The 24,330-nt window shown below is 41.3% G+C and overlaps 1 protein-coding gene across 3 annotated transcripts in view; it reads left to right on the forward strand.

Moving 5' to 3' along the window:
* The window catches only part of LOC134928092 (cadherin-19-like), a 213,782-nt gene that overhangs the window by 43,951 nt on the left and 145,501 nt on the right, over positions 1 to 24,330 (forward strand). For all 3 annotated transcript variants that reach the window (XM_063923397.1, XM_063923398.1, XM_063923396.1), the window contains one exon: positions 19,763 to 20,057. In XM_063923397.1, coding sequence (XP_063779467.1) covers positions 19,763 to 20,057 — 295 coding nt within the window. The remainder of the gene's footprint in view (positions 1 to 19,762; positions 20,058 to 24,330) is intronic.

A 24,330-nucleotide genomic window follows, 5' to 3' on the forward strand; every position in this document is an offset into this window, starting at 1 on the left:
TATGTACAATGGTACTACTGTTTATTTCCAGTGGTACTGTTGTATAAATCCAGTGATACTGCTGTATAATTCCAATGATACTGCCGTATAATTCCAGTGGTACTGCCTTATAATTCCTGTGATACTGCTGTATAATTCCAGTGGTACTGCTGTATAATTCCAGTAGTAATGGCATATAATTCCAGTGGTACTGACATATAAATCCAATCCAGTGATACTGCTGTATATGTCAAGTGGTACTGCCATATAATTCCAGTGATACTGCTGTATATGTCCAGTGGTCATGCCATATAAATCCAGTGGTACTGGCATATAAATCCAGTCCAGTGATACTGCCGTATATGTCCAGTGGTTTTGCCATCTAAAACCAGTGATACTGCTCTATATATGTCCAGTGGTACTGCCGTATAAATCCAGTGGTACTGTCATATAAATCCAGTCCAGTGATACTGCTGTATATGTCCAATGGTACTGCCATATAAAACCAGTGATACTGCCATATATGTCCAGTGGTACTGGCATATAATTCCAGTCCAGTGATACTGCTGTATATGTCCAGTGATACTGCCGTATATGTCCAGCGGTACTGCCGAATAAATCCAGTGATACTGCCGCATATGTCCAGTGGTACTGCGGTATATGTCCAGTGATACTGCCGTATATGTCCACTGGTACTGCTGTAAAAATCCAGTGGTACTGGTGTATACATCTAGTCCAGTGATACTGCCATATATGTCCAGTGGTACTTCCGTATAAATCCAGTGATACTGCCATATATGTCCAGTGGTACTGTCGTATAAATCCAGTGGTACTGGCATATAAATCCAGTCCAGTGATACTGCCATATATGTCCAGTGGTACTGCCGTATAAATCCAGTGATACTGCCATATGTGTCGAGTGGTACTGCCGTATAAATCCAGTGGTACTGCCATATAAATCCAGTCCAGTGATACTGCCATATATGTCCAGTGGTACTGCTGTATAATTCCAGTGATACTGCCATATAATTCCAGTGGTACTGGCGTACACTGTAAGTCCAGTGATACTGCCGTATAAATCTAGTACAGTGGTATTGGCGTATAAGTCCAAGTGGTGCTTCCGCATAAGTCCTGTGATACTGCTGTATAATTCCAGTGATACTGCCATATAATTCCAGTGGTACTGCTGTATAAGTCCAGTCCAGTGGTGCTGCCATATAAGTGCAGGGGTGCTGTCCTGTGCTGTATATTATTTACTCCAAATAAAGGGGTTATTAATATTTAATCCAAATAATTGTCACAGGGTTTGCCCTGTGTGGTGTAGAGGTACGCTCTTCTGTACCACATATTGGGGGTAATTCCAAGTTGATCGCAGCAGGAAAAATTTTAGCAGTTGGGCAAAACCATGTACACTGCAGGGGGGGCAGATATAACATTTGCAGAGAGAGTTAGATTTGGGTGGGTTATTTTGTTTCTGTGCAGGGTAAATACTGGCTGCTTTATTTTTACACTGCAATTTAGATTGCAGATTGAACTCACCACACCCAAATCTATCTCTCTCTGCACATGTTATATCTGCCTCCCCTGCAGTGCACATGGTTTTGCCCAACTGCTAAAAAAGTTCCTGCTGCGATCAACGTGGAATTACCCCCATTGTTATATAACTCCAGAAAAATAATGGAGAACAAAAATTTGTAGGATAAAATAGGGAAAGATCAAGAACCACTTCCTCCTAGTGCTGAAGCTGCAGTCACTAGTCATGCCATAGACGATGAAATCCCATCAACGTTGTCTGCCAAGGCCGATGCCCAATGTCATAGTAGAGGGCATGTAAAATCTAAAAAGCCAAAGTTCAGTTAAAATACCCCAAAAAAATAATTTAAATGGTCTGAGGAGAAATGTAAACTTGCCAATATGACATTTATGACATGGAGTGTCAAGAAACGGCTAAGGCCCTGGCCTATGTTCATGACTAATGGTTAAGCTTCACATGACGATGGAAGCCCTCATCCTCCCGCTAGAAAAAATAAAAGAGTTAAGCTGGAAAAAGCACAGAAAAGAACTGCATTATAAGATGGTATTATAAATCCCCAAGGAGAGTCCAAGTGTTTCGGCGGTTGCGATGCCTGACCTTCCCAACAATGGATGGGAAGAGGTGGCTCCTTCCACCATTTGCATGCCCTCTGCAAGTGCTGGAACGAGCACCCACAGTCGAGTTTCTGATATTCAAATTGAAGATGTCACTGTTGAAGTACACCAGAATGAGGATATGGGTGTTGCTGTCGCTGAGGAGGACGTTTGATGAGGAGGATTCTGATGGTGATGTGGTTTGTATAATCAGGCACCAGTTTTCCATGGTATGAATAAGCCATTGTGATGCCTTGGCAAAATACTAAAAAAAAGCCACCTCTTCGGTGTGGAATTATTTCTCCACAAATCCAGACAACAGGTGTCAAGCCATGTGTTCTCTCTGTCAATCTGTAATAAGTAGGGGTAAGGACGTTAACCACCTAGGAACATTATCCCTTATACATCACCTGCTGCGCATTTATCAGAAGTCAGTGTCAAGTTGTGAAACTTTGGGTAAGAGTGTAAGCAGTACACTGACAACTAAATCCCTTCTTCCTCTTGTAATAATAATAATAATAATAATACTTTATTGTCATCAATAGTTCAATGAACAATCAACAAAACTAAAAAGCAAGCATATACAGAGACCATAAGAACAGAACGAAGAGAGCACTCCTAAACCCAAGACATTCCCAATTGTCAATTTATCTCGGTCCTATCTGGTTTAACATGTTTATTGCTTTTGGGAAAAAACTACCCCTTAACCGGTTTGTCCGACAAAGAATAGAACGGTAACGCCTATTAGATGGCAACACAGAAAACATCCCCCCATTTGGATGAGATAGATCTCCCAGAATACTTTTCACCTTAGTGAGGAGCCTTTTTTCATATATATCCTGAATACAGGGCAGGCTGACTCCAATTACTCTACTTGCAGTTTTAACCACTCTCTGAAGGGACTTACGTTCTATAGCAGTACAGTTTCCAAACCATACCATAATTCCGTATGTGAGGACACTCTCTAAAATTGCTGAATAAAAGTTTACTAAAATCTCCTTACGTATCCCCGCCATGCGCATTTTCCTCAATAAAAACAGGCGTTGTTGAGATTTTTTAACAACACATCGTGTATGGATACCCCAAGACAGGTCATTGGAGATGTTAATACCCAGGAATTTAAAGGACTCAACTGTCTCCACAACCTGGTTATTTACGACTAGGGGACAAGAAGGCTGCATGTGAATTTTCCTAAAATCTACAATAATTTCTTTTGGTTTTTTTACATTTAAAATTAAATGATTAGTTTGACTCCAAGCTTCTAACCTAGCGACCTCAGATCTATATTCTGACTCATCGTCCTTACTTATTAAACCTACGACTGCGATATCATCGGCAAATTTAATAATGTGAACTGACTCCGAATTTGAATGGCAATCATAGGTAAACAGAGAGTACAGCAGGGGACTCAGTACACAACCCTGAGGCACCCCTGTACTGATTACAAGTTCGCTTGACAGGGAATTGTACAATCTAACAGATTGGGGCCTGTTAGTCAAGAAATCCAAGATCCATCTACATACAAAGTTATTCAATCCCAACTCAGATAATTTAAACACTAATGATGTTGGGATTACTGTATTAAATGCCGAACTGTAATCCACGAACAAAATTCTCGCAGAGGAACATGTGGATTCTAGATGGGTAGCCACACGATGAATCAAGGTGATAGCAGCGTCATCTGTCGACCTATTTGCTTTATATGCAAATTGAAAAGGATCCAGATTGGCTGGGATACTTTTTTTTATGTGTCCCATAACCAATCTTTCAAAGGCCTTCATTATAAGAGATGTCAGAGCAATTGGTCGGTAATCGTTTGGCTCACTGGCCTTACCATTTTTGGGGACCGGGACAATAATAGATGACTTAAAACACTTAGGCACCCAAGATCCTGGAAGCCACACCACAAACTCCCTCAACGTCAACTTCCTCTTCAGTCAGGAACATCAGTAGTGCTGCAAGCCATGTCACTAGCAAGACTGAGGAGTCCTCTCCTAACCAGGATTCCTCCAGAGGATCCTTGAGTGGTATGCCTACTGCTGCTGTTGATGCCGCTGCTGTTGATGCTACTGGGAGTCGATCGTCATCCCAGAGGGGAAGTTGGAAGACCACTTGTACTACTTAAACTAAGCAATTGACTGTTTAACAGTCCTTTATGAGGAAGATGAATTATGACAGCAGTCAACCTGTTGCAAAGTGGATAACTGAGGCCTTGACACTTATGTTGGTGTTAGACGTGCGTCCGGTATCCGCCATTAGTTCAGTGGGACTTAGAGAATTGTTTGAGGTAGTATGTCCCTGGTACCAAATCCCATCTAGGTTCCACTTCACGAAGCAGTAGATACCGAGAATGTACAGAGACATCAGAAAAAGTGTACTCCGTGTTCTAAAAAATGCAGTTGTACCCACTGTCCACTTAACCACGGACATGTGTACAAGTGGAACAGGGCAGACTATGGACTATATGACTGTGACAGCCCACTGGGTAGATGTATTGCCTCCCGCAGCAATAACAGCATCGGCATCAGCAGCAGCATCTCGCAAATGACAACTCATTCCTAGGCAGGCTTCGCTTTCTGTAAGAGGCACACCGCTGACAACCTCTTACAGAAACTGAGGGACATCATCGCACAATGGCTTACCCCAATTAGACTCTCCTGGGGATTTGTGATATCTGACAATACCACCAATATTGTGCGTGCATTACATCTGGGCAAATTCCAGCAAGACTCATGTTTTGCACATACAATTAATTTTGTGGTGCAGAATTTATTGAAAAATGACAGAGTCATGCTGTCGGTGGCCCGGCCACTTTCGACATTCAGCCACTGCGTGCCAAAAGACAGGTGTGCCAGCAACTACTCCTGAACCTGCCATGCCATCACCTGAAGCAAGAGGTGGTAACAAGGTGGAATTCAACACTCTATATGCTTCAGAGGATGGAGAAGCAGCAAAAGGCCATTCAAGCCTATACATCCACCTACGATACAGGCAAAGGAGGGGGAATGCACCTGACTCAAGCGCAGTGGATAATGATTTCCATCTTGTGCAAGGTTCTCCAACCCTTCGAACTTACCACATGTGAAGTCAGTTCAGACACTGCCAGCTTGAGTCAGGTCATTCTCCTCATCAGGCTTTTGCTGAAGCAGCTGGAAAAATTGAAGGAGGAGCTAAGATGGAGTGATTTGTGGATGGAGCCCTTCATTCGCTTTGCCAAAATTTAAGGGTGGTCAATCTGTTAAAATCAGAGCACTACATTTTTGCCACCGTGCTCTATCCCAGGTTTAAAGCCTATGTTGTATCTCTCTTTCTGACAGACACAAGTCTGCAGAGGTTCAAGGACCTGCTGGTGAGAAAACTCAACTCAAGCGGAACGTGACTCATCAACAGCTCCTCCTTCATTTTCTTCCACAACTTGGGCTCGAGGAAAAGGATAAGATTTCCTAGCCCACCCACTGGCAGCGATGTAGGGTAGTCAGGAGCAAGTGCTGACATCTGGACCAGACTGAAGGACCTGCCAACGATTACTGACATGTCTACTGTCACTGCATATGATTCTGTCACCATTGAAAGAATGGTGGAAGATTATATGAGTGACAGCATCCAAGTAGGCATGTCAGACAGTCCGTATGTATACTGCAGGAAAAAGAGGCAATTTGGATGCCCTTGCTCAAACTGGCTTTATTTTACCTAAGTTGCCCCCCCCTCCAGTGTGTACTCCGAAAGAGTGATTAGTGCAGCCTGGTAACCTTGTTAGCGATCAGAGTAGGAGGTTACTTCCACAAAATGTGGAGAACATGATGTTCATAAAAATTAATTATGAATTCCTCTGGGAAGACCTTTACCAGCAATTGCCTCCAGAAAGTACACAGGGACCTGTGATGTGGATTCCAGTGGGGATGAATTAATACTCTGTGAGGAAGGGGTGAGGAATCGGAGGATGAGGATGAGGTCAACATCTTGCCTCTGTAGAGTGAGTTTGTGCAAGGAAAGATTGATTGCTTCTTTTTTTTGGTGGGGGCCCAAACAAACCAGTAATTTCAGCCACAGTCGTGTGGCAGACCCTGTCGCTGAAATGATTGGATTGTTAAAGTGTGCATGTCCTGTTTATACAACATAAGGGTGGGTGGGAGGGCCAAAGGACAATACCATCTTGCACTGCTTTTTCTTCTTTGTATCATGTGCTGTTTGGGGACTAGTTTTTAAAGTGCCATCCTGTCTGACACTGCTGTACAACTCCAGGGGTACTGCTGTATAAGTCCAGGGACACTGCCGTATAAGTCCAGTCCAGCGGTGCTGTCTTGTGCTGCATCAGTCCAGCGGTGGTGTTCTGTGCTGTATATTATTTACTCCAAATAAAAGGGTTATATACATTACTTATATTATTATCCAAATCATTTTTGCAGGGTTTGCCCTTTGTGGTGTAGGGGTATGCTCACCTGTGCTGCATATTATTATAATAGCTCCAAATAAAAGAGTTATTATTATCCAATTTCATTTTACAGGCTTTGCCGTGTGTGTGTGTGTTGTATAGGGGTACGCTCTCCTGTGCCACTAATATTGTGCGTGTATTACATCTGGGCAAATTCCAGCACGTCCCATGTTGTTTGTGCCGCACACTTGTGTTGCTTAGCTTAGTCATACAGCTACCTCATTGCACCTCTTTTTCTTCTTTGCATGATGTACTGTTTAGGGCCTAGTTTTTTTAAGTGCCATGCTGTCTGCAACTGCAGTGCCACTCCTAGATAGGCCAGATGTTTGTGCCACACACTTGTGTCGCTTAGCTTAGTCATACAGCTTTCTCGTGGCATCTCTTTTTCTTCATTGCATGGTGTGTTGTTTGGGACATAGTTTTTTAAGTGCCATCCTGTCTGCCATTGCAGTGCCACTCCTAGATGGGCCAGGTGTTTGTGCCGTACACTTGTGTTGCTTAGCCTAGCCATCCAGCTACATAATTGCATGTCTTTTTCTTATTTGCATCATGTGCTGTTTGGGGCCTAGTTTTTAAATCTGCCATCCTGTCTGCCACTGCAGTGCCACTCCTTGATGGGCCGGTTGTTTGTGCCACACACTTGTGTCGCTTAACTTAGTCATCCAGCAACCTCGGTGCAACTTTTTGGCCTAAAAACAATATTGTGAGGTGTGAGGTGTGAGGTGTTCAGAATAAACTGGAAATGAGTGGAAATGAATGTTAATGAGGTTAATAATACCGTAGGATCAAAATTACCCCCAAATTATGTGATTTTAGCTGTTTATGTTTTTTTCAAAAATCATCCAGATCCAAAACCAAAACCAACACATGAAAGGGTGGTTTTGGCAAAACCAATCCAAAACACAAGCATGGAACCAGAACCAAAACCAAAACCCAAAACACGAAAAATGCCCGCCGCACATCTCTACTTTTTAAAGAGTTAATTTCTCACCGCCATGTTCATAGCATCTTTGACTGGGGGATTTTAGCCATGGGACCCAAAAACACCAAAACCGGCTTAAAGATAAGTCCTAGCAAGTGAGGTGACTCACCCTAGCTCAATGCCTTTACTTTACTGCTAGAATCTCAGCCCCAAAAAGACAAGATGCTGCCCACGGCCACCATGTTGCAGTGGTTCCCAAACTTTATTGAATCACAGCACAACAGAGAATCAGAATTGTTTAATTGCACAAAGACTGCAATTGTTGATACCCACTTGCGCAGATCGGATTAGTGAATGGTCGGTATCTGTACATAATAATGATTAGATAGTTGTTGGTTCCTGTGGCACGTAGACACATATTACTGATGGTAAACAAAATATGGTATTCAGCTGTGATGCTGACAAAGCCTTTGACAGGGTTTCCTGGGCACACATACTCAGAGTATAGCCTCTGCATGGTTTTTGAAATGTTTTTGCTAAAATATCCAAATTTTGCATAAAACTCTCCTGCTTTCTTAACACTGAATGGATCGAATATAGCTTAATTTGTCTTTACCAACATGAGATAAAAGTTTCTGCTTTGTGGATAATATATTACTGTATGTTAGTAGCCCAAATTATGCTGTTCCTGTGCATTTTAGGCATATACAGTACCACTCTATTTCCAGTTTCCAAATATATACTGTACCACTAAAACCACTGAGGCTGTACCAATCACTGCAGAAACTAGAAAAGGATGGTGATTTTTCTTGTAATAGGTATGTTTTAAAATATTTGGATTTGTTGATTTGGATATACATTCACATATTTATGTATTTTCATTATCTGTAAAAAACATAAAGGTTTTAAAAATATATTTTAAGGTTATTGTATCCTCTATACACACCTTACTTAATATATTTGGGTCTATGCACAGATGTAGCCATACTCATCTTTGCTGGGCTGCAACATTCTGTAACATGCCTTGCTGCATGGCATGCCAGACTGCGACAATGAGCATGGCTACATCTGTATCCTGATACACCTCATTCTCATTCATCAGCCCTTGAGGCCAATTATCCTGATTTAATCAACAAATCCAACACCAGCTATGAAACATGGCCAGTGACCCTTGCTTTTTATATTTCCGTCAAACACTGCCCTTATTATTATGTGAAGTAGAATATACACCATAATATGACTATAAGTAAATTAATATAGGCTAGTAAATGCACTTGTAAATCTTTATTTGTGTATATATATATATATATATATATACATACACATATATATGTATATACACACATATTTATGTATATATATATATATATATATATATATATATGTATATATATATACACATATATATATATATATATAGACACTGCTATAAAAATAAAGGGAACACTAAAATAACACATCCTAGATCTGAATGAATGAACTATTCTTATTAAATACTTTGTTCTTTACATAGTTGAATGTGCTGACAACAAAATCACACAAAAATGATCAATGGAAATCAAATTTATTAACCCATGGAGGTCTGGATTTGGAGTCACCCTCAAAATGAAAGTGGAAAAACACACTACAGGCTAATTCAACTTTGATGTAATGTCCTTAAAACAAGTCAAAAAGAGGCTCAGTAGTGTGTGTGGCCTCCACATGCCTGTATGACCTCCCTACAACCCACACAAGTGGCTCAGGTAGTGCAGCTCATCCAGGATGGCACATCAATGTGAGCTGTGGCAAGAAGGTTTGCTGTGTCTGTCAGCGTAGTGTCCAGAGCATGGAGGCGCTACCAGGAGACCGGCCAGTACATCAGGAGACGTGGAGGAGGCCGTAGGAGGGCAACAACCCAGCAGCAGGACCGCTACCTCCGCCTTTGTGCAAGGAGGAACAGGAGGAGCACTGCCAGAGCCCTGCAAAATGACCTCCAGCAAGCCACAAATGTGCATGTGTCTACTCAAACGATCAGAAACAGACTCCATGAAGGTGGTATGAGGGCCCGATGCCCACAGGTGGGGGTTGTGCTTACATCCCAACACCGTGCAGGACATTTGGCATTTGCCAGAGAACACCAAGATTGGCAAATTCGTCACTGGTGCCCTGTGCTCTTTACAGATAAAAGCAGGTTCTCACTGAGCACATGTGACAGATGTGACAAAGTCTGGAGACACCAAGGAGAACGTTCTGCTGCCTGCAACATCCTCCAGCATGACCGGTTTGGCAGTGGGTCAGTAATGGTGTGGGGTGGCATTTATTTGGGGGGCCGCACAGCCCTCCATGTGCTCGCCATAGGTAGCCTGACTGCCATTAGGTACCGAGATGAGATCCTCAGACCCCTTGTGAGACCATATGCTAGTGCGGTTGGCCCTGGGTTCCTTCTAATGCAATACAAAGCTAGACCTCATGTGGCTGGAGTGTGTCAGCAGTTCCTGCAAGATGAAGGCATTGATGCTATGGACTGGCCCACCCATTCCCCAGACCTGAATCCAATTGAGCACATCTGGGACATCATGTCTCGCTCCATCCACCAATGCCACGTTGCACCACAGACTGTCCAGGAGGTGGCGGATGCTTTAGTCCAGGTCTGGGAGGAGATCCCTCAGGAGACCATCCGCCACCTCATCAGTAGCATGCCCAGGCGTTGTAGGGAGGTAATACAGGCACGAGGAGGCCACACATACTACTGAGCCTCATTTTGACTTGTTTTAAGAACATTACATCAAAGTTGGATCAGCCTGTAGTGTGTTTTTCCACTTTAATTTTGAGTGTGACTCCAAATCCAGGCCTCCATGGGTTAATAAATTTTATTTCCATTGATAATTTTTGTGTGATTTTGTTGTCAGCACATTCAACTATGTAAAGAACAATGTATTTAATTAAAATACTGCATTCATTCAGATCTAGGATGTGTTATTTTAGTGTTCCCTTTATTTTTTTGAGCAGTGTATATATATACATATATACATATATATATGTCGAGAAAAATGTTCTAGGATATTAATACCTTTTTATTTTGGATATAAGCGGGTTGCACCTATATTTATAAATGAATTAGGATGCTGCTACCTCCTGAGTCTAGTAGTGGTTTGGACAGTGAACTGCTGTGAACCCTGTTGCTCTACTATTATAAATTTTCATAAATTTTATTTAATTTTTTTAAATCAATCAAAATTGAACTACATCAGGGGCTAAAACTCACATTTGCTAACATTTAAAAATGAATATAAAACATCATGTTAGTAAATATGTGTTTTAGCCCCTGAAACACAACATTCATTTAGATCAATACAATCTTTGGTAAATACAGTATACCCCCTACTGTTTGTTTCTGACATGTCAATAAAATATGTTTTGTCAACAAAACATTGCTGCTTGCAAAATCTATGAAAAATCAGCTTTTTTAAAAAACTGTATACTATTACTTTCCCCCAATATCAGTATCAGCAAGTTATTTATAATCAAATAGGAAACATAAGGCATGATGTGAACCATGTTCTAAGATGGTAAAAAAATGCTCAGAAAAGCACACACTGTACATCAATGAACTCTTGGTAAGAAACATAACAAAATTAGACTTAAAATCAATTATTATCTCCAGCTATTTATATCTATATTCATACTAAGATTTTACCTATAGCATTGCACAACTGTGCAATATGCTTTAAAGAACATTTATTACACTATGGTTACTGACTTCCTCTCATTTTGCAGGGCCATGACGAATGTGACAGGATTACTCCCGGTCACTGTCTACTGATGCACTGATTGGGAGAGAGCATGGGAGTCATACTCTCAGCCAATCAGTGCTTCCCCATTCAGTTCAAACATAATCATAATACAAAACCGCATAGTGATTTGTGCAGTGGTTTAAATCCAGATTCTACCAGAGGAACAGGGTAAACAGATGGGGTTTTAGACTGAAAATACACAATGAACATCACTGTTGTACTTCTATTGATGCAAGTTTGATGATTAGTTAATAGAGGATTTTTAGACTGCAATGAATGTTCCTATCATATTGCAATAGATGTCAAATCCATTTCTTAGTAAACGTACGCATAAGGGTCTCATTTAGAGTTGCAAGCTTTGTGCATCATGATCATAGGTATACAGTAGAAATTCAGATCACCAAAAATGAGTTACATGTGTAAGTTGAGTGTATATATCTCAAGATAGGATAATTAAATAATTCAGCCACAAATAATATATATTGGTGGACAATTACTTTGCACCTAAAACAGAACAGTATTTTTTTGGGCCAGCTCCCACAATTCCTTAGCAATGATGCTTGACATTGTAGCAAATGTGAGTGTTGTATTTCCCTATTCATACACAAACTAATGTAATGATTTTTCATATAAAGAAAAGAGTATAATGTCCTGCCAGTATTATTAATAGATGTTAAGTTGCATTATCCATATAAGAATAATTAAGAACAAACCCTCGCATTTGTCATTTACAGTACTTGTCAAATGGGAATCATCTTTCCCGCAGTAATCTAAATAAAAATGAAAAATGTAGACTGCAGCAGCATGACATAATGGATCCTTAACACTAATGCTTGAATCAAGCATACGCTCAAATCTAGATACAGATGCATTTTTGTACACATGCACAGAACACAAATGTGCATATATACTGTAGACCACAAAAATGGACATACTGTACTTCCATATTTAAGCAAGAGTCAAAATATTCAAGCTAAGTCAGAGAAACAGGCAAATCTCTGATATGTGACAATTTCTGCCTTTGCGTTAGATATAAGCTTGGATAAGTTGTAATAGGACATTTCAGATAATTGTTGAGAATGATATTTTCTTTGCTATTTGATTGAGTGGCCAGTCTGCACTCTAATTGTAAATGTACATTTGTAGTCTATGGACAGAGCTTGGTGGACAACCAGAAATGTATCTGCTATACAGTGTAGCTTTGATAAAACTGAAGACTTCCACTGATTAATTGTTATATCAAATGCGGAATAAGAAGAGTATTTTGTGTATCTTTACTGTATGATTAGAACAAATTAAAATATTTGGAATAGTTTATAATTATGAATAATAAAATCCTTATTTCCAATACAGGGGCACTAATTTTGCTGTACTTTCAGTACTGTCTGCATAGGAAAAGGAACAGCATATAAGTAGTATGAAATGTTTTTTGCTACTTGTCAAAATAAAAGATAATTTACTGTAAGTCATGTTACATCCATTTGGGAGATTAGTTTTTCTTTATGCTTACCAGGCTGTCTGTATAAAAGTTTTTGGGAACTCTAGACATTAATTTAATAATTAATAAAATAAAAGAGAACATGGACTCAGCCAGGGTCAGACTTGGACTAAAAAAAAGGCCCTGGCATTTAAAGCACTCAGGGCCATCTCCATGTCAGCATTTGGCTCTTGGCATAGACTACTCCCCTTACTTTTCCTGACTCCTACTTCTTATTCTCTGTATAAATAGCATTGGCACCCCCCTCCCTCCATTCTGTGAAAATAAAGAATACACGACAAAGGTGCACGGCTAAAAAAGGGGGCAAGGTTTCACTAGGAAGGGGTGTGTCCACTGAATAGTTCCCCAATTCAAATGATGCCACACAGTATTGCCCCTTATAACACAGTATGACACACAGTATTATTGCATTTTATACACATTATGCTGCTGTACACAGTAACGCCCCTTACACATTATGTCACACAGTCAGGGGCAAATGCAGGATTTTTTGAGGGGGGGTTCCGTATATAAATATATATATATATATATATATATATATAAAACATATATGTGTGTGTGTGTGTGTGTGTGTGTGTATATATATATATATATGCTATGTGTGTATACTATGAAAGTGTATAGTGTATACTATACGTGTGTATATATGTGAGCATGTGTATGTGTATGTATATATATATATATATATATATATATACACACACAGTATACACACACATGCAGTACATACATACATATATATATATACACACACACACACACGCACATATAGAATACACACATAGTATACACTCACATAGTATACACACATAGTAAACACACAAAGATTACTTGCAAGCTTACAGTGAGCATCCCACCCCACACATACATACACACACAACTTTGCTTGTCCTTTGATGTGACCTCTTCTGTGACTATAGGTGCTGGGATGCTGGGCGGTGCAGAGTCTCTCTTTCCTGTTCGCTCTGCGAGAGCTTCCTGCACTCATAGCGCACTGCCTGCAAACAGCTTGTACAGCAGCCAGCTGACAGCTACACAGGCGGGCAATGGCAGGGCAGTTCTGATTGCGGATGTCCCAAGGATGATTCAGAGACGGAGACCAGGGTGTCTCCATCTCTGAAAAAAACACTTGGTCTGTCGGGGGGGGGGTTCTGGGTACTCAGACTACCCCCTGCATGCGCAACTGACAGTAGTAATGAACTATATACACATTATGGTACTGTACACAGTATTGACACTTACACATTTTGCCACATACGGTAACACCCCTTTCACATTATGCCACACAGTAGTAGTGCTCTTTATACATATTATGCTGCTCTACATATTAACGCCTCTTACACATTATGCCATACAGTAGTAGTACACATTATGCTACACAGTAATGACCCCTACACATTATGCCACACACAGTAATACCCCTTACAAATGTTGTCACACAGTAGTATTTCCCCTTATATACACTGTAATGACCTTTACACATTATGCCACACACAGTAATGACCAATACACATTATTCCACACAGTAGTAGTGCCCCATATACACATTATGCTACACAGTAATGACCCTTACACATTATGCCACATACAGTAATGACCCTTACACATTATTCAACACAGTAGTAGTGCCCCTTATATACATTATGATGCACAGTAGTAGTGCCATTTACAGTATACACATTATGCCCCTTACACATTATGCCACACAGTAGTAGTGCCCTTTATACAGATTATGGTACTGTACACAGTAATGTCCATTACACATTATTCCACAGTAGTAATGCCCCTTATACACATTATGCTCCAAAAAATGACCTTTACATATTATGCCACACCCAGTAATGCCCCTTAACTAAGCATATTGTATATAGTAAAATTTGACATATCTTAATTTTAGATTTTACATGTATACAGCCAAACTCTCATGTTAAATATTCTGATTTTATATAATTTAACTTTTTTATTTCTGATCTCATTATCTTTGATTCATTGTTCCCTTTTCCCTAATGAATTTCAGTGGAACTACCTACATATAGCTTAAAGTTATTTATATTTTTCATACTACTATCAGTAAAACATTTTCCCTTAACTTACAAACTGCAATATATTTAATAAACATAATTATCTTACTCAGATGCACAATTAAATATTGAATAGATTTATCACATTAAAATAATTATCTTAATAAGACATTTCATTGCCTTCTGTGTTTATGTTTTTAATATGTTTAAAATGAACTGTATGCCAGTAGGCTCTTTGATCACACTGCCCTGTTTACAAGCCTGGAATTAACCAGGTTTAAGTTCTAACTAAGTGGAACATTTAATTGGACCCACAGGGTACTGGGAACAATTAATTAACTGTTTTATTAAGGTCTGTGCTAAAGAGCTAGTGTCTTTGTTCTATACAATTAAATTGACGCTAGCAGATACTTCCCATTTTAGAAACATATCAAGTCTAACTTTAAAGTATTGCTCTCAATTACATAACATAATTATTAGAAAGTTGCTTAAAACCATAGACAGCAGGGCTGTTTCACAGTAGATAACTGTTGGTCAATTATGGCATAAACTTGCAAAGACAAATAAAAGTGTAAATGGAAATAGAATCCTATTTGTTCTGGCCAAGAACAGAAATGCTTTATATGGATAAAAGGTAATAAGTAGAGTTTCAGTGTGCATAAAATAAAATACAGTCTTAATGTGACTCCATATGACTCAACTGAAAATCATTTACTGCTGTTGCACCATCATTATCATGCTGGCGGGAATAGGTTTTGAAACACAATTATATTAGTACCCAAAAAAGTTGTATAGCATAACTCCCCAGACTGTCAGAAGTATTTACCTGAAAAAAATGTACAGTCCAGGCCATCAGAATTAAGAGGCACTCACTATGGGCGGGATGTATCATGCATCGCATTCTGAATGCAATACATCCCGCCTCTGATTGCATGCATGGAGGCGTTAAGTAATGCTGCATGCCATTGGCCAGTGCATACATGAGCAGCGAGGGTCACTGGAAGGATTCTATTAAATATATATGTTAGCGTATAATGCGGAAAGAAGCCCATAGGTTTCTATTAGGCAACACCACCTACAAGGCAACACCTTTCAGGAACAATCTCTGGAAAGTTTAATTTTACGTAGTTGAAAACATATGGGTAATGCTGTCAAACTAAGGGGTCTATTTACTAAGCAGTGGATGGAGATAAAGTGGCCAGAGATAAAGTACCAGCCAATCAGTGTCTGACTGCCATGTCACAGGCTGGGTTTGAAAAATGACAGTTAGGAGATGATTGGCGCAAACTTTAACTCCGTCCACTTTATCTCCATCCTAGGCTTAGTAAATAGACCTCTAAGTTACTAACCATATTTTGTCATTGATACATTTCACCTTTAGTGATGTCTGATAATCAGATTCACAGACAGTGGATACAAGGTAATCTCTTATATGTATTGTACAGGAGTGTAAGCTCTAGATTAATCATGATTATTTCCAGCACCGACTACATAGTGCAATGGGGGGGGGGGGGGGGGGGACATGCTTAGCACATATATACATACATGCTGAAATGTATGTAATAAATGTGCTGACCGCAGGTCCCTGGGCTTCAGCAGTGCTGTGTCTATCACAGGTGCTGTGCAGCATCCGGGACTCATCATTAGGCTTCACATTCCTTCTAAGTCTGCCCTCAGACTCCCATTGGCTAGGTTTCACAGGAGTCTGGGGACGGGCTTTGAAGGAGAGTAAAGCCGAATGCTGCATCCTGGATGCAGAGGTGGCTATGATAGACACAGCGCTACCGATCCCCGGGTACCTGCAGTCAGCACATACATATGTTACATACATCTCTGCATGTAAGCTTATATGTGCTAATGGTCTCCCCCTGCAAAGTGTGGTGTGGGCTGTAGTTCCTGCCCCTGATCATTTCTCACATCTGTCATTGGACAGTAGTAGCCACCACAGAATGTTATATTCTCTTTATTTTGTAGAATTACCTTTTAATCTACATAAATTCTCCACATTATTCTGAAAAATATGTCTGATTGAATGCATGTGTGCAGCAATGACAGGTGTCATAGTACCAACATCTTATTGCGAGTTGGACACAGTGGTGATGTCTGATGCTCTATACTGTAGCAATGTTTTTCATCTGCACAGCCAACTGATTCACACCAAACATACATCTAACCTTTGTTTGTAGAGAATCACAGTACAGATTAAGACACACAGTAGCAGAATTGTATTGGAAATATATGGGAAATTCCTGGGTGATGACAGGGGGTTGCTGATTCATGGAGATGTTGCATTTTACGGTATTTTCACAGCTGTGTAGCAGAGATGCTAGAGATGCAGATTTGTTCACATAGGAAACCATACTCAGATGGATAATCTGCATCTGGTATGGGGCTAGTGCAAGTCTCCAGGGTGTGACAGATCTGAAGATGCACTGAACAGTATTTGAGCATCTAAAGATGCTGACAGTGGGTGTCTCAGGCCTTGCACATTAAGACAGGTTGGAATCAGGTGACCGTTGGTTGTGAGACCACCAGGATCCTGTCATTCAGATGGCCAGTGGGGGGCAAGTGCAATGAAGCCCCTTGTGGGCTAGCTGTGCTCACCACACAGCGGGTGGTCTCCTGCCCGCCGGTCACATAAACGCATCCCCATTCAGACACATGGTTATACACCAGGGAATGGTTTTTTAACGCTATTAGCATAACGTCACAGACACAACTGCAGAAAAAGAATCAGCATCAGACAGCAGAGAGGATGCGTCCAACCTTATACACATTGTGGGAAGCAAGACACCCCCACTGGAAGGAACTGAGCATTTTCTTCTGACAGAAGGATGTTCAAACTCTGGTTTAGTTTGTCGGGATTTTCCCCCATATGTTTAAAGCAGACCTCTATACATTTCTATATCTGGACTGATACTGATACATATGACACACCTGGACTGATACGGATACATATGACACACCAGTCCCAGGATGTACACACATGGTATTCTGGGTTTTATTAACACTGGGCCACAGCCCCTGGATGTATATGGACAGATGAGATTACGCGTTGTTGTCAGATACACCAGACGACAGCACCCCTGGAGACACACCAGCCCCTGGATGTACACACATGGTATTCTGGGCTTTATTAACACTGGGGCACAGCCCCTGGATGTATATGAACAGATGAGATTACGCGTTGTTGTCAGATACACCAGACGACAGCATCCATGGAGACACACCAGCCCCTGGATGTACACTACACAAAGAATACTAGGTTTTTATTAACACTGGGGCAAAGCCCCTGGGTGTATATGGACAGATCACCCCTTGTTGTCAGATACACTAGATCACAGTACCCCTGGAGACACACCAGCCCCTGGATGTACACATAGTATACTGGGCTTTTATAACACTGGGGCAAAGCCCCTGGATGTATGCACAGATGATATCACCCCTTGTCAAATACACCATACTCCTGGACTGATAATGATTGAAGATCACCCCTTGTTGTCACTGGATGCAGCCAGCAGCCCCACACCAACGCCCCATGCTACACGTCCCAGCACTGAGATGGACATATCCTTCAGTGCACTCTCCACAGTCAGAGTGAAAATGGCGCTGATCACTAGTGCTTTTACAGAATCCAAAACCTAGTGAGAATTCGACAGTGGGATGGTGACATTTTGCCTTGTTTTAAGATCCAAATCTGGCGGGAAAGCCTGATCCAGACTTGGATCAGGACTTGGATCCCAAAGTTCGGGTGTGTCCAGTTTTCTGAGAACCGGACCTGCTCATCTCTAATATAAGTGAACATCCAGCTGCTACCCTATTATGCCACATCAGTCACAAATGGAGATGTGACTAATATGCATATGTCTCTGAATCACTAGTGGATACTCCTGCTCCAATGTATCTAGGCTCCAATGCATTCACAATTGCAAAAAAAATCAGTTCACAGAGTAGACTTGCATGCAACGCTGAATAAATCCCTCAATACACATTACAAAACACCTTGGGGTAAATTTACTAAGATGGGAGTTCTATTTAAGGTGGGATGTTGCCCATAGTAAACAATCAGATTCTACTTCTCATTTATCTTACACCTTCTAGGAGATAATACCTGGAATCTGATTGGTTGCTACGGGCAACCTACCATCTTAAATAGAACTCCCATCTTAGTAAATGTACCCCCTCGTGGGATGCCAAGTGTATACCTTGTCCACAATACGGAGCATCCTCTGCAAACTGAAAGTTGAATGCACTTTATTCAGTTACAGTTATTTAAAAATGATTTAACTCCTAGGAGGGGCTGGCCTCAGGGGTCTCCAGCCTTGTTCTGACCAGCTTGGTGGTGTATTTTGATAATCAATGGTCTCCACACTCGTGGTAATCTGATGAAGTGGAAATGCAAGACTTTCTAACACTGGAGTTTATAAATGTTTTCAGTGCATACTCTGGCCATTTTATTATTTTCTATCTTCTCATTTCTTATTATATACTGTAGTACACTGTGTAAACGAAGTGTTTTAACTCATTAATAACACTGTATACTGTAGTATGAGACTTGATATTCTCCACCTTTGAAGTAGTAAAGAATTAAAGTCCTTGTAGAGGGGAAATGTTTACCTCTTTACAGCTGTCTACCGTCTCTTCTATGACTGTGCAATCTTTTTGAGACTCCAAAAAAATCCTCCCAAAAAAATCTAGAGTATTCATCACAAATACAATTTGAGCATTTGTTTAAAACACAAGGCACACAGTGGGTCTGAATATATATTTGTGCTATGTAGCAGTCATCTTTCCTTTGTAAATTACCTCCAGAGTAAATATAAGGTCATTCATTTTTCAAAAGACATAGCAAGTAATGTTGAGAAAAACGGATTACAGCCTGCAACATGACCTATTCATCATGTAACTGCCACTTTTTAATAAATTCCTGATGCTCATACTGTATGTTGTTACAGTAATATAGTTAAAAATGAAATACTACAAATGAAGCTGTATTTATTTCCCCAACAGATAAGGTCTGATTCTGATAAACAAGATGGATCAATCAAATATATTTTATCTGGAGATGGAGCTGGAACAATATTTGCAATGAATGAAAACTCAGGAAAGATCTCAGTCCTTAAAAAACTTGACAGAGAGGAAAAGTCATTGTACACTCTCCGAGCTCAGGCCATCAATAGATTCACGGGTGTTCCTGTTGAAGCAGAATCTGAATTTGTTATAAAAATTCTGGATATCAATGATAATGAGCCGATGTTTATCAATGGACCTTATATTGCTGAAGTTCCAGAAATGTCTCCTAAAGGTGATTGTGCTAACCAATTGTTTCAGAGTTGAATGTTATGCTAAAGAGCAGCACTGGTTTTGAAAAGATTCCCATTTATGTGTATATTTCATGTATATTGTTGGTTTAATTCATTTTCTCCCTTTAGATGGATGTTTTGCTATTTTTATTTCTGGTTTTCTTTACCTACAGAACTAGATGCTGAGGGATATATTTATGGGTTTATAAAAGTCGAGATGTTGCCCATAGCAACCAACACGATTCGATTTGTACAGTAAGTTATCTAGCACCTTCTAGAACATAAATGCTACAATATGGTTGCTATGGACATCACCTCCATTTCTGTAAACCCACATTATAGTAAATACAGAGCCGGCCCTAACCAATATGATGCCCTAGGCAAGATTTTGGCTGGTGCCCCCTAGCACCGCCGCTAGTTCTGCAAGAGATGCCTGGCATGAGTCATCTGGCAGCTCTGCTAACGCCGGGCGCCTTTTGTTTATGAAAATGCATCTTATTTGCATTACTATGTGGCTAGTATGCGCAAGCAGCTTCTGCTGATTAAAATTATATGCAGCATGCTTATATTCTGTGTGCAACTGCGGCTGTATCTGCATATGAAATGCTACATTACAGTGATTTCCAGGAATACACACAGAATATAGGCATGCCGCATATCATTTTAATCAGCAGAAGCTGCTGGTGCCCCTAAGCATACCAAATGCCCTAGGCAGTTGCCTAGTTTGCCTATGTCTAAGGCCGGCTCTGAGTAAATATACCCCTGAGTCTTCAGATAAGAGATTCCTTGCTAGTAATATCATTATAATTTGAAACATGTAGAGAGAAATGGGCCTAAATCAGAGAGAGAAATCTATGGATTTGCAAAATGCATCTGGAAAAAATGTTGCATTTTTGCAACGTATTCAGAGTCAGTCATAAAAGCATAACGGGGCTGTAGCTCCCTTCCATTGTTGTATCTAGATCTCTTGTGACTGGATTCCAACTTGGGGCATTGTTTTACATTTATCTCTTCAACAATTTTAGTCAAATGCACTACACTCTCACACCATGCCATACTGTACTTAGATTACATCTGCATGCCTACTGCTTGATTACACATGCCTGATATCTGCATCTGCATGCCCATTGCACTGATAGCCTTAGCCTTCTAGAGGTATACACTTGCGCAGATGTCATGGTACTGTATATGACTAAAAAAATGACATGCTATGCAAATATTAGTGCACATGCATTATGAAATGCAATTAATGGCAAAAAAGATGCAAATTGTGTTTAAGGTCCAAATTTACTAGCATTGGAAGTCACCTAAGAATAATATATTGTGTGTATGTCAGGATGAACTGGGGCTCTTAAATGACTCTGGCAAATGACTGCAAGGGGGCATGGTCAAGACTCAATGTGGTGTACCACGAGTAACGGGCATACGTGCGCGCGCGGGGGGGGGGGGTTCTGAATACCTAGAAATCCCCTCTGGCCGCCGATCTATCGCGCAGCAGTATACAGATTTTTTAATTTAATTTATTTTTGTTTAATACATTTCATTTGCCGGAGCCCCACGCGGCTGCAGCAGCTCCCTTACAGACGCGCTGACTGCCGGAATGTAGGGGGAGCAGCTCCTCCCATGCTGATCATGTGGTGGGGCTTGAGACTGCAAGAGGCACATGGTGGGGCACTGTCTTCTGTGTCTTCACTCCCTGCTGTGGCACTGACTCCAGGTGATTTGGGTGTCATTATTTCATATTTAATTATGCTCTCCTTGGTTTGTGGGAACGGGGGAGAGATGGTCGTGGTGCCTGTCTTCTGTCTATCTGGGTGGGTAGAGGATGTTCATGGTGCCTGTGTGCTATCCATGTGGGGGAGGGGGGGGGATGGTCATGGTGCCTGTGTGCTATCTATGTGGGGGAGGGGGGTTGTGGTTCCTGTGTGCTGACTGTGTATGTAGGAAGGGGGTTCATGGTACCTGTGCTGTCTATCTATGTGTGGGGGGAGGGGGGTTGTGGTGCCTGTGTGCTGGCTGTCTATCCATGTGGTAGGGGGGGTCATGGTGCTTATTTGCTGTCTATCTATGTGGGGGGTGGGGGGAGTGGTCATGGTGCCTGTGTGCTATCCATGTGGGGGAGGGGGGGTGGTCATGGTGCCTGTGTGCTATCTATGTGGGGGAGGGGGGTTGTGGTACCTGTGTACTGACTGTGTATGTAGGAAGGGGGTTCATGGTGCCTGCGCTGTCTATCTATGTGTGGGGGGAGGTGGGGTTGTGGTGCCTGTGTGCTGGCTGTCTATCCATGTGGGGGGTCATGATGCTTATTTGTTGTCTATCTATGTGGGGGTTGGGGGGAGTGGTCATGGTGCCTGTGCCATCTATGTAGGTGGGGGTGGCGGTCTTGGTGCCTGTGTGCTGTCTATGAATTTTTAATTTCATAGATCTATAATAAGTTATTTGGAAATCCCCCTTTCAAAATCCTGCGTTTGCCACTGACGGGGGCATGACCTTGCAGCACATCTCCTTATCTCTGTATTCTGGGTGGTCGAGGAAAGTGCCAAGAGATGGAGCTGCTTGGTCAGCCCTGGTCAGTATGTCTGCTGTGCGGCTTATCCGGATTTTCCAGAAGAGCCAAATGGCCAATCCGTCCCTGGTTTATGTTATGTTTTACTAATATCAGACACGATCACATTGCTATGGCAGTAAGTAAAAATCACTGTTAACATTATTTTAAATGTTAAATTTATCCAGTTTTTGTTTGTTTTAGTACATTTTAATTATAAATAGGAAAATCAATTTGCTTTCAAAATGAAATGTTCTTAGATGGAGGATTGGGCATTGGCCACTTCCTATCTGGTTTAAAAATGAAGACATGTTGTGTGACCTATAAAAATCTCTTTGCATACTGTGAAAAATGGAAAATTCTCCAAATCACATTGCTCTCATCAAAGGATCTTATTATGGAACTGTTTCCCACACCAGACACATTTAATTGGTGTATTTGTAATGGGTGCAGAGTGTGAGGTGTACATAAGCTTAGTTAAGGGTGACCCACCACCATGCTAAAGAATGCACAGGTAAAATGGCATCAGTGTTATTTTCCACAAGAATGTTATTGTATTATTTTATTAACCATCACTTATATATAGGGATGAGCGGGTTCAGTTCCCTGAGAACAAAACCCTACCAAACATCATGTCCCGAGTCCGGATGCGAGTCCAGCTAGGGACTTCCCGCCAGACTAGGAAACCAGAACGAGGCAAAACGTCATCATCCCGCTTTCAGATTCTTGCGGGTTATGGATTCCATATAAGGAGCCGCCGTCACCGCCATTTCCACTCCGGAATTGGAGAGTGTAGCAAGAGGATGTGTCTCCTCAGTGTCTGTGCAAAAAAGTGGTGTCTCACTTGGGGTGGCGACCTGCTCTTATGTGTCATTCCAGTGCTGTCTTGTGCTGCATCAGTCCAGTGGTGGTGTCTTGTGCTGCATCAGTCCAGTTACAATGGTGGTGTCCTGTGCTGCCATAAGTCCAGTGCTGCTGTATTAGTCCAGTCCAGTGCAGTGGTGCTGTGTTGTGCTACATCAGTCCAGTGTGTCATGCCTGTGGTTTTTGTGAACCCGGTGTTAGTGAAGTCTGTGCGGGTGACTGGAGGACTATGTGAATATTAGGCTGGTCTGTAGGAATCAGTGAGAAGAAGGAGCAATCCCTGACTGGGGATCGAACCCGGGCCTCGGCAGAGGAAGCCGTATCCTGACCACTGGATCACCAGGGACTTGGTGTTGATAGCAGGATGATGAATGTAGAGGTGAGATTGAACTGGATATAGTGTCACAGGAGTAGGTGCTTATGTACTCAAGGTTACTTGTGAGATAGTAAGCTGGACTGGTTACTGGTGAAACTGAGTATCGGGCTGGTTACCGGTGACACTGGGATGCAACTATAATCCGGGCTGGTACAGGATATGACTGGAAATGCAACTGAAAGTAGAACGATGACTGTGGCTGTGACTTTAAAATGAGACTGTGTAATACTGCAACTGTGACTTTAAGATGAAACTGTAGAACACTGCAGCTGTGGCTTTAAGAGGAGACTGGAATACTGCAAATGGGACTTTAAGATGAAACTGTAGAAATACTGGATATCAATGGTAACACAACTGTAATCCAGACTGGGTGGTCAAGGAACAGAGTTTTACAGTAACCGAAGTACAAGTGTTACCTTTAGGGAGCTCAGCTTCTAAGCTCACACAGTCTCCAGACTTATACTTCCTGGTCCTTGGTGATTGGTGAGCA

This window comes from Pseudophryne corroboree, chromosome 5, assembly GCF_028390025.1.
Source record: "Pseudophryne corroboree isolate aPseCor3 chromosome 5, aPseCor3.hap2, whole genome shotgun sequence".
Taxonomy (NCBI): Eukaryota; Metazoa; Chordata; class Amphibia; order Anura; family Myobatrachidae; genus Pseudophryne; species Pseudophryne corroboree.